We start from the raw sequence: 12,524 nt of genomic DNA, 5'->3' as shown, positions 1-12,524 counted from the left end.
CTTCAAGTTTAAGGTTTTAATAGATAACACATTCTTCTTTCATCCGTATAAATACTCCCCCTTGTATCCATTGCATCCTATCTGAACAATAAACCCTCCAATTCCGGAAGAAATTTCCGCATCATGATGTCACTTCTTAGACACGATCGAACTCCTTATATAACATCTGATAAACAAATATATACTGCGTTACTTCATTATATCCTTCTCCTTACAACTGCCATGTCCCTGTTCACTCACGTCAGCTGCCTAGTCCTCAATATATCTCTTATAAGCAAACCCCTAACTTACACACACACATGAGCTACAAACCTCACTCCCAGTCTCACACATACCTACTCCTTAGTTTCATCTAAAGTACCCGTTCATTCAATATCTCTCCTAAAAAGTATCCAAATAATCATAATCCTATCTCCCTTCAACTTCATAACAAGATCCCACTCTGTGTTGGTAGTTATTCCTGCTTGTCGTACGTTGTTCGTACCAGCATTGAAACTACCACATAATCCTTACACTCCTCTTTCGTCAACTTCTGACTTAACGTAACTCCTCTACCTTGGTTCCCTTTCCTCCACGCACTTCTCCTGAGCCTAACTAAAGAGTCCTCAATGACCAGAGCCTCGACCCCATCCACGTCATTAGATCCCCTCCCTTACTACTCTTCCTATTCTTCTTTGCTGTTCGCAGATCCTACTTCATCCTCCATTTTCTCCTTCTATTGACCCTGTTTCACGCCCTCTACTCTACGTTTCCCTTTTCTCTGATCTCCCTACTTCCTGTAACACTTTCACTTCCCCTCTTCCCCTCTGTGTTTTACCAGCGGTGCCTCACGGATACCCTAGTGAAAATTCCCCTTGTCTTGATCCCTTTTCCCTCAGTTTCCTTCCCCTGAAAAAGTTAGCGTACCTGTCGTTCGGAACTTCCCCTCCCATCGCATCCTGTACATTGTTCCTGTTCTCCGTCGAAACCCTAAGCTTATCCCATATCGCCGTCCAGTCGCCTGCTCTTCGTTTGTGCTATGATCGTCCAATCTCGTCTTAAGCTCCGTAGTGTAACGGTTAGCGCAATTACTTGCAATTCAAATGTGTCCACCCTTTTATACCCACTGCTTTGAGAAACTTAATGTTGGCAGGACGACAAGTATGTAGTTAAATACGCTCACCTCCATTGAGAGTGCGGCTGGAAGAAACTGCACGCCCTCAAGGCAAGGACACGAGTTTCCATTACTTGCCTTAAGCATTCTTCTGTAACCCCACATTTTAAAGGCCTCTACTCACTTTCTCTGCTTAGCATGTTGCTATCCCATGCAGTATCTCGTTTCAGGCAAATACTTCCACAAACGACGGCCTGAATAGTATATTCATGGTGAGTAGAAGGTTTCGTCCTGATAGCTTCTCCTGTCATTGGTTATTCTACTTCCTAGTTCCCCAAATTCCTCCACCTCCTTAATCAGTGCAATTCCTAGTCCAATATCACCTGCTTCACCTGACTTTATCTACTACATTCCACTGCTCTTATTTAGTATTTTTTGATTTCCTCCAGAACAATGACAACTTTTCCATATCCCATATTGCCTGCGCTATGTACACATCAAACTGTAAGAGAGGCAGACTACACGCCTACCCGCTCGCTGGCGGATTGTTGCTTCCATTATTCCGACCACTACAGTTTCTATTATTCTTCGCTCCCTGTAATTAATTCCAATCCTCTCCGGAATATCAGAACGCGTTGTCCAGTCTCCTATATCGAACAGGTAGGAGACTAACACGAGCACGCTCCCTAGCTGATAACCGCCCACAAACACTGGGGTCCTACTTCTTTGAGTTAAGGGATACCGAGTTTGTATGAGAGTTTCATTACAACACTTGGTCTTACCGTGTACTGGTCGATGTACAGTAGTCACCGAAACAAGCTGCTCAATTTCACTGCTATCACATGATCTTCTTTCTTGGTGGACATTCACGGCTAATTCCCATTGGTTCTCCGTCGATGTCAATCGCCGCGTGTCAACCTGTAACGAAGATCGCAAACCTTAGACATAGACCTTACACTTAGTTGACAATCCACTGTAATTCCAAGGTGGATATGGAGCACGCATTAGGAACAATCCTGCCTCATGACACTCGTGATTATTTTTTATTTTTTCGCACGTCACAAGAAATGCCATTATGCCCATCTACCACAACACACAACGATGATTGGTGTTTTATTCTACGTTTCGCCGTAGCATAGAGTGGTAATTGGAGACATGTTGTTTGTTCCTTATTCTGAGACATTACTCTGAAAATCGCAGAGTCATTTTATTCAGTGTATTGTTCGTGTGTTTATAAAGCACGAGTTGTCGGGTTTTCTGGGCATCCTCCTCCTGCTGTAAAATTTGACAACATGTCCAACTTTATCAAACGACGCTTCTGAAGTCTCATGACCAATGTTGCGAGGTAACTCGTAACTGTGTCGAGAATTAACTTTTAAACATTAAATAGCATTTGGTGTTCGGTTGCTCTGCGTAGCTGTGAAATATTTAAGCTCACCAAGAAGACTGAAGACGTACTCTAAGTCCTCGATAATATCTCCTTAACACAGGAAATACCAATTTTAGAAGTTAGGAGTGGAGGAAATCAGCAGCAAATCACAGATAACAGGGAGTACTTGTTATCATTCCAGGCAGTTTAGCAGTAGATATAGCCTGGCTGGACTACTTCTTACAGTTCTAGGCAGTGTAGCGGTATATATCACCTGGCTTATGGCTCGAAGCAGCGTAGATGTAGATATGACCTGGCTGGACTACTTCCTACAGTTCTAGGCAGTGTAGCACTATATATCACCTGGCTTATGGCTCGAAGCAGCGTAGATGTAGATATGACCTGACTGGACTACTTCTTACGGCTCCGTGTAGCTGTAGATATGATCAGGTTGGACTACTTCTTACGGTTCCAGCCAGTGTAGAAATAGATATGACCTGGCTGGAATACTTAACATGGCTCCAGGCTTTTTAGCAGTAGATATGATCTGGCTGGACTACTTCTTAAGTCTCCAGGCTTTGTAGCAGTAGATATGACCTGGCTGGACTACTTCTTAAGGCTCCAGGCAGTTTAGCAGTAGATAACGTCTGGATGGGCTACTTGATACCGGTACGGCTCCATGCTGTGTAGTAATAGATAAGACTTGGCTGGACTGCTTCTTATGGATCCAGGTTTTGTAGCAGTAGATATGATCTGGCTGGACTACTTCTTATGGCTCCAGGCTGTGTAGTAATAGATAAGACTTGGGTGGACTACTTCTTATAGATCCAGGCAGTTTTATTGGAAATAAATATTTATATAAAGAATGAAGAGCAGATAAAACCTCTTGGCAGATATGCAAGATATGTCCAGACCAAATCATGCGTTCGTCCATGATAACGCTGAGGTTCTTCACTTGTGGTACAAAAGGAATTGCAACATTCTGAAGGATTACTCTCGGCAATGGAAGTTTATTAATACTTTCCATTTGATGTTGATAGCTTAGAAGGATTACTTGTGACTTTGTAGGATTCACTTGAAGGCCGTTGGCAGCAGACCATTCACTAACAGTCTGTAAGTCAATGTTTAGTAAGTCTATATTTTCCTGAAGGTCTTGCGCTGTACAGTCTGTGTAGAGTTGAAGGTCGACAGCGTACATGCAGTATTTGCAATGTCTTAAATTCGATGATACGCCATTCACAAAAAGTGCGATAAGAAAAGGTCCGAGTACAGAGCTTTGAGGGACTCCTCTATTCACGTGACGCCACGAGGGAACGATTACATTATTATCTTTCACACATTGTTGACGTTCGTGAAGGTAGGAATGCATATATGTATGTATGTATGTATGTACGTATGTATGTATGTATTGTACCGGTTACGACCTGTACATAAGTATTTTTTGAGCATAAGTTTCGTTTATTTACCACGCGTAATGTTCCGAGCGCGGATGGTTTGTTTACAAGCAGCGAGGACCAGCTAGCGAAGTGTATGACGACTGTGAGCTGTGACGTAGCCACAGGGGCTATCTAGGCCGCCCGCTCGTCTCAACACGTGTTGCCAGCCTTGACTGGTATTTTCTGGATTCCACGTCACTTGTTCTAGAGAATTCGATGGAGAAAATTTGGAAATCCCATAATAATTGTGCTAGCGAGTCGAGCGATATGTCATCTTGTTTGGGATCACCTAAACGTCCCAATGCCCGAGTTTCAAGCAAATCCATCGAAGGATTCGGGAGATATTCAATCAAACAGTATTATGACGTAGACATCCCGGATTGAATAAAAAGGGGACCTACTGTAGCTTATACATACAGTCTCAGCTGAGTAGTCAGCGAGGACACTCCTGCTGCTACTATCATCGTGGAACTCTGTCATTATACAAGTGTGGGAAGACGATTCTTCCAAGTTTGATAATGTGGACTCATAAAACTTCGAGTGTTTTCTAAGTGTTCAGGAAATGGACTTGTATTATTTCCATGGGTTCGAGACCCGAATTTTTCTAAGTGTTCACTGAATATTATTTATGTGTCTTCGAAATTGGAATTTTTCCAAGTATTAACTGAATGGACTTGTATTATTTACATGGGTTCGAGACCCGAATTCTTCTAAGTGTTCACTGAATGGACTTGTATTATTCACGCATCTTCGAAGCTGAAATTTTTCTAAGTGTTCACTGAATGGACTTGTATTATTTTCATGAGTTCGAGACCAGAACTTTTCTACGTGATCATTGAATGGACTTGTATTATTCACGCGTATTCGAGATGGGAACTTTTCTAAGTGTTCGTAAAATGGACTTGTGTTTTTTACGTGGAATATTTGCAACTGTTAAGGAACTCATTCTTCTAATAGACAGTGATTGATTAGCATTGCTAGTGATGAACTTTAACTTCCCAACGACTTTGAACAAAGTCAGGATTTCACTTGCATTTACTCAAAGACTTGTACATTTGCCAGTGTTGGTTTAAGAGACTTATAAATTTCGTCAGCGAATTTATTTATGTGAATGGACTTGTGTTTTCGTCAGTGGTCACTCAAAGACTTTATGAGTTTCACCAGTGATTAACTTTAAATATATTCAGACTTCCAAGTGAATGGACTTATGTTTTTTCGTTCGAGTTTAGGCAAAGACTTGCACCTTCGCCAGTAATGAACTTTGATTTTAACTATAATTTCACAAGAAGGGACTTGTATTTTTCGTTGCCAAACGTTATTCAGAGACGAAGATTTTCCTAGTGATGAACTCTAAAATTATTAATACCACTCATGTCATTTTAGGAGTGTTGGAAGTCTTGATGTACAATTATCAAGATCCCTGCTTATAAGTTGATCATCCAAGGTGTTCATGGACTCAGTGCTACTAGTGACTTTGGGAACATCAATCCTCTCAGTCTCATTGGACTGAGGTAGTACGTGACTATCTACAACATCGCCTGGATCATCGGGGTTCAACCCGGGCCTCAGAGTTCGAGACATCTCTACTCGCCGTCAATCCAGACAGTCCAGCGGCCTCTGTCAGAAGTATCTGGAGTCCCTGGAATCCCTGGAGTCTTCTAGAACGTGCTTCAACAAGCTTGGCTTGGTGAGCTGGAGAACCCAAGCCATACTATTGGAATACGAGGAAGACAGTCCATTTCTACTTAGAGGTGATGTGCAAACTCATGACTTATTTGAATAAAATCTTATACAATCAGAGTCAACGTTTTTCTGTAGATAGGACCCTACCTCCTGTACCGAGTCCTAGCTACAATTAATCCAGTTTTTCACCCTGAGATCTCTATTTCGTGCCCCTTTAAAAATTTAATCTGAGAGTCGGGCTCTTTTACTGGTACAGTATGTATGTATGTATGTATGTATGTATGTATGTATGTATGTATGTATGTATGTACACGCATCACGAGAAGTCCGTGGATGAGTCACTACAATCTAGGCTATAAATAATTTTATTCACGCTGAGTGAAAGTAGTGATAGTTTAGGGGTTGGCCCAAAACTTAATTCTCAAATATTTATATTATTATTGGTCCTATCGATAAATACTACATAACTAAAGTTTCATAGAATTAAATTTCCGATCATTACTGTCATACATTTTTACCGTACCAGCTGTGATAACAGAAATATTAATGAATTTGTATTTTTTTACTGAATCCATATCAACGCCGAGCCACGAGAAATTGGGATAGCAGAATTTAATGAAAATCGGTATATAGAGTTGGGAATAAAAAAACTAGAGGCTAAGCTGGATGAAAATGTATTCTACGGGAAGGTGCCTGAAGTTTAATTTTTAAATACCTGTGTTATTGGTGCTGTCGAAAAGTACTACGTAACAAATATTATAGAGTACAATTTCCGATCTTTTATGTTTCATTCAGTTTTACCGTACCGACCGTGATAACAGTGGTATTTCAGAGTCGGAAGAAAACTAAATGTGAAAGCCTAAAATGTCGAAAGCGCATAACATTGATCAGCAATATAATTTCATTGACCATTGTTTTTTGTGATGTTCTTTGTCCCTTATGCTGCCACTCATATCCGATAGATGGGATTACTACTGTGAACCGAGTATAACAGACTGACTGAATATCGGCTGGAAATAGCTGGGTAGTTTGAAATCTTTCTCCTTTAGCATGATATTCCTTTGGTTCATCCATTTTCTGATACTGCTGATACGTAACACACTGGTTCAACATAGTATTCCACCTGTTCGATTTCTACTATGACGCGCTGTTTTGATTGAGCAGTTGCACACTTAGGCCTAAGGCAGAGGCTTATTTATTAGTAGTAGTAGTAGTAGCAGTAGTAGTAGTATGACCTGGACTAGAATGATAATTAGGCCTATTCCAAATTATAACACCACAATTCACTAAATAACTCAAACTTCAACGCTGAAAAGAGCCGTTTCTTAAGAAAAGCTTTCCCCTCTTCACTTTCATTAGATTCTACATTCATTTTATTCCAACTTAGCAGTGAAAAGGGTTCGTCCTCTGGCTTGGAGGAGAAAGTTTCCTCCAAGTCAGTTAGATTTTTCTGCGGCCAGTGTAGTCTAACTCCTTTTCTAATACTGGCTTTTCTTCTGCCTGCTTGATGATTATTTTTGTGCTTTGGTTCAGATACAGTTGATTAAACACCCTTATATCCTTTCAGTCCAGTCCTATTTTGCTCATAGTTTTAGAGAGTAGTTCCCAGTTCACATTGTCAAAGGCATTTTCTAAGTCAATGAAGGTAAGACAAGTTGTTCTATTCATTTCAATCCTTCTCTCCACTAACATGCGTAAGGCCAGAATTGATTCTCTTGCTCCTCTGCCTTCTCTAAATCCAAATTGGTCTTCTCCAACATACTTACCTTCTGTTTATTCTTCTCTTGACCATATGAATGTGTATCTTGGAGCCATGTGTTAATACTGAAGGTGTCCTATAATAGGTGCGGTCACCTGCCCTTCCTATTTTCTGTATAGTAATAGCTCTGCATTGTGTGAAATCTTCTGCCACGATTCATCTTTCGTAGCATTCAGTTATTACTCTGAATAATTGGTCTTTATGTTGATACCTAAATGTTTCCGTAATTCTCCAGGGATATCATCAACACCGATTGTTTTCCTACATCCAAACCCCGAATGGCATGTTAAAATTCATGTCTCATGGTTGGAGGACATTGCATTTCTCTTCCACACTCATTGATGTCTTCAATTTGATTATTTTCATTCTTGAAGTCCTAATCACCGTACAGTTCTTCCATGTATTGTTTCCAGCGAGCACATATCTTATCGTTGTCTACCAGTAATATTCCTTCTTTATTTTTTACTACTGGAGATTTAGTTCCAATTTTGTAGTGAAGGGCACTGATTTTCTTATATATTTGATCCTCTTTTCCCTTTTCCATACTTTCTTCTATCTCTTCAGCAAAGCTTTTGGTCCATTTCTCTTTTCCTCTTCCGTATTTTGTTCTAATCTGACTTTAAGCCCTTAACTGAAATCGTCTTTTGTCAGGCGACTTCCACGTGTACCTCTTCTAAGAGGAACTTCAAATAACGTGTTTGTAATAACCATATCATTTTTACTGCAGGAATCTACCGAAGTTTCACCTCTTGCATTTCTTTCCCCCAGACCAAAATTTCCCACTGTCTTGTTGCCTGTACGGAATCCCACTATTGCATTAAAATTGCCCATTATAGCGACATTATCACTTTAGTTTGTTTTAATAGTACTTCTGTAACCTCATACATAGTCTCCACTTCTTCCAAATTATGAGCCGATGGTGGGAAATATGTCTGAATTATTACCAAGTCCTCAGGTGCACTATTAATTTTCGCCATCTTTAATCGGTACCTGCCATGGTAGGTACTAAAAATATTATTTGACCATTTTCTTCTTATTATAAGTGCCACTCCATGCTTTCCTCTTTTCTCTGCGCAACTTAAATTACTGTAATCTCATCACTGTAGAAGTCTCCATTTCCTTTCCTCTTGCTTCACGTATATCTAATATATCTACCTCATACTTCCTCATCTGGCCTCTCAATTCAACCAGTTTTCAAGCTTTCAATAGCGTTCGTACTTTCCATGTTCCCATCTTCATGGCGGTTTTAGTGCGATTTCGCTTGCCAATGACCTGAGAAGCGCTCTTACCTCTCCTGCTAGATCTTTTTTTTTAATAGGGGCTTTACGTCGCACCGCCTGCTAGATCTAGGGTTCCGAAATCCATGATCAGTAGTCAACGTTTCCTCATTAATGTCAGCTCCCATTGTTTGCATTCTACTTGGGATATCCTTAGGATCCTTAATGGAGTGGTTTCCCGTTTCCTTGTCCATTCCATGCCGTTGACCAATATGTATAGGTTTTAGGGGCAATTTCTCCCTCCAAGGAGAAGAGAGTGCCGTAACCTCAATTCGTTCATCCACCCGCGGAGGAGGCTGTTGACATTCAGGCGGGTCACTTATATCGACGGCCACTCGGTCCCCTTTTAGTCGCCTTTTACGACAGACAGAGGTTACCGTGGGTGAATTCTAACCCGCAGCCCACACCTTGAGTCAGTAGTGCAGGTATGATCCTGAACTTCCACATCAGAGATGCCAGCACATAATCCGTGAATCCTCGAATGACGTATCTCACAGAAAAAGCAATACATTGGATCTAGCGTCACCTGATTTCCTACATAGACGACAGACAATTGTTCGTTATCTTCTGTCTGACACACACAATAACAAAGAAGAAGTAACTTAAACGTTGAAAATCAAACTGGAAATATACGATGCTTGAATGCTAACAAAGCATGGCTACCGTTCCTTAGTTGGTGTACAGGACACATAGGTGGTGTTAACTAACACAGTATACCTTTCAAGGCGAAATTTTACAATCAACGACAAACAAGAAACTATAACAAGGTGGCTGTCGTCTTCTTCACAGCTAAACTTAAGAATTTATGGGAAACATTGTCATAAAACCTGAGCAACGGAGGACAACACAATCACATATATAAAACACACCAACAAACTTCGCAAACAGTCGGCGAACCCAAAAGAAGCACAATCAATACGGAGATTGCTTAACTGAAATCAATGGCCAAATCCACAGCCTCCTTAGAGTAGAGTTTGTGAGTATTAATTCTGCTAACTACTAAGTCCTAGCGCATCCGGTGACCATGTCGCGAACAAGCAGACTGCTTGTCTTGGGGCAAGCCGATTAGGAAGAAGGCAGATATAATTTAAATCGCTTGCCCAAGTCCCAGCGATAACACTACACATGTATGCAATTACTTCTGCTATGGGATACCTCACTGCTATTTATTGTCTCTTCCTAAAGCCGTTAGTGGTTAGCACATGTAAATGAGGTTTTGGTTTGATCACTGCCTTCGTAATAAACAGGCCGTACTGTAGAAAGCGCGCCAAACCCATCATCTGATCAATTTAATGAGCTAAGTGAATGCTACAAGTTGCGATTGAAATTCATTCCATGGATAATTGTGACTGTTGAAAGGCATAACTTAACATTAATTTAAGTATATTGAATGTTCCTTCTTCAAATCACATCAGAATTGACGTAGATAATGAGACAGTAGGGGAGCAAAGACAGTTCACCTCCCAGAAATGTGTCAGCACCCGAGGTCTAGTAGTGTACCAATGCAGGTTCCAATGCAAGGTCAGCATCTTTATAGGCTCTTAGAAGTTGCAAATATTTTACGAGTTGGTTGGGGTCCTTACATGGGCTAACGTAGGATTGTTGTTAACTTTGAGCCTATATGCACACATTTGATGGGTAGGGACTTGTTTTAATGTAATACGTGCTTCAGCAGCAGCGTTTCCAGGTACAAACTTAACATCTTTCCATAACAATGAAGCGTTGAAATTTTCTTCTACTTTATTTTGCATATCTTTCTGGGTAGCCTTCTGTCATTTCTTTATGGATACAGTACTTTTGCATCCATCTCTTGGCACAGGCCAGAGTAAAATGTAGCTTCCTACGAAGTCCCAGTCAACATCCATGGCTGTGACAATATGGAAGCTGCTAGGGTGCATCTGAGTGTTATGAAAGGTGCTGCTCACAGGGCCAGTCGTGCTGCAATAGTAGTACTTTCTGACCCAGTGAGGAAAGCAATAGCAAACCACCTCACTCCTCATCTTGCCTAGTACGCCTCATTTTGGTGCTGCCATTGGCTTTTGGGGTTTCTTTATAAATGCATAACCTTTGGTAGTGCTATTTGAGGATCCAACCAGCCTCTGGGCTGGTGACCTAACAGACAGACATCTTTTTGGGATGTTTGCACGGCGACAGAACGTGTAATACACTTAGAAAATGAAATAAAACCATACGGTCTGATGGTAATGAAACACTGAGTTCTTCTTCTCCTTTTCCATTATTATCAGCATCATTATCCTTATTATCATAATCATGAACTTGCCTCTCTTTATCTCGAAATGTGTGCTTAGTAACAGAACTTGTAGCGCTTGTAGTGCTCATAGATCGGACATGCTAAGATAACAGCTGACATCTTAACGACGAAGGCGTACGAAATATAAAATCTACCTGCTTTCTGACAAGTTCTAACCACATCCGCGCGGATTATGAACTACGGGTGCAGGCGCAGCATACCACGTGACCGTGACGTCGCGACCACGTGCTCCTGTGTGTAAACAAACTCACGTGTTGGCCGCGTGCTTTCGTAACAACTGCCAGGGTAAGAGCTGTCATCTTAACGGACCCAAACCTCACTCTTAAGGACAATGTTGTTGTTGTTGTTGTTGTTGTTGTTGTTGTTAGTCGTTTAGTCGCTTTCGACTCTCCGTGACCCCATAGACCAAAGTGCGCCATTTCCTCCTGTCGTATACAATTTTCCGAAGTCTTTCTAAATTGAGAGCCGTGGCTTCCTTGATGTCATCAATCCACCTCATCCGTTGTCGCCCTCTTCTCCTGTTACCATCAGTCTTCCCCAGCATTAAGGTCTTTTCCAGTGAATCATGTTTTCTCATGATATGACCGAAGTACTTTAGTTTTTGCCTGAGTATTTGACCTTCCAGTGAACAGCCTGGGTTGATTTCCTGTAATATGGACTTATTAGATCTCTTCGCAGTCCAAGGAACTCTAAGGAGTTTTCTCCAACACCATAGTTCAAATGCATCTATTCTTCGGCGCTCAGCCTTTCTTACTGTCCAGGTTTCGCTTCCGTACATTGCTACTGGGAAGACCATAGCCTTCACTATACGAATCTTCGTTCTTAAAGTTACGTCTCTACTCTTGAAAACGTTATCAAGGTTGGCCATTGCCTTCCTCCCAAGGAGCAAGCGTCTCTTAATTTCATGGCTGCAATCGCCATCAGCAGTTATTTTGGAGCCCAAGTAGATGAAACTAGGAACAACCTCCATTGTTTCACCATTTATATGCCAGGAGGTGATAGGTTTAGTTGCCATGATCTTGGTTTTCTTGACATTCAACCTTAGTCCAGCTTTTGCACTTTCTTCTTTCACCTTCATTAGTAGATACTTAAGTTGTTCTTCACTTTCTGCCAACAGGGTGGTGTCATCAGCATATCTAAGGTTATTTATATGTATCCCACCAATTTTAGCTCCAGTTTCTGTTTCATCTAATTTGGCATTCCTCATCACATACTCTGCATATAAGTTGAATAAGTAAGGTGACAATACGCAGCCTTGACGCAAACCTCACTGCTGCCCTCCTTATAGCGCTAAACCTAATTGCTGCCACCTTATGCACGTCGTGGAGCGGAATATAAAATCCACGTGCTTTTTGACACCTGTCAAGATAACAGCTGCCATATTTAACCACATGGGCACCGAACTTTAAACAACAGAACATCGCTAATCCCACTGCTGCCATCTTGACGGGGCTAAACCTCACTGTTACTACCTTACTTATACGCTTTTCTGTTAGGTTACTGGTAATCGTTAAGCTGTTCGCATCATCGAAGTATAGAGTAACAAGTGTCTAGTAGATTTAACGTGTATCTTTCAATGAAGAATCTGTTAGCAAAAAATTAAAGTCCTTCGTTGAAAAACCTATTTCTAGCTAT

At 41.1% G+C, this 12,524-nt stretch overlaps 1 protein-coding gene across 1 annotated transcript in view; it reads right to left on the bottom strand.

Annotated features, from left to right (window-relative positions):
- Positions 1 to 12,524, bottom strand: part of LOC136886548 (hemolymph lipopolysaccharide-binding protein-like) — a 42,193-nt gene that overhangs the window by 19,533 nt on the left and 10,136 nt on the right. The window contains exon 3 of the mRNA XM_068230498.1: positions 1,876 to 2,011. Coding sequence (XP_068086599.1) covers positions 1,876 to 2,011 — 136 coding nt within the window. The remainder of the gene's footprint in view (positions 1 to 1,875; positions 2,012 to 12,524) is intronic.

This window comes from Anabrus simplex, chromosome X, assembly GCF_040414725.1.
Source record: "Anabrus simplex isolate iqAnaSimp1 chromosome X, ASM4041472v1, whole genome shotgun sequence".
Classification (NCBI taxonomy): Eukaryota; Metazoa; Arthropoda; class Insecta; order Orthoptera; family Tettigoniidae; genus Anabrus; species Anabrus simplex.
The sequence above is the reverse complement of the archived record's forward strand: the minus strand, read 5'-3'. Positions and strand labels throughout refer to the sequence as shown.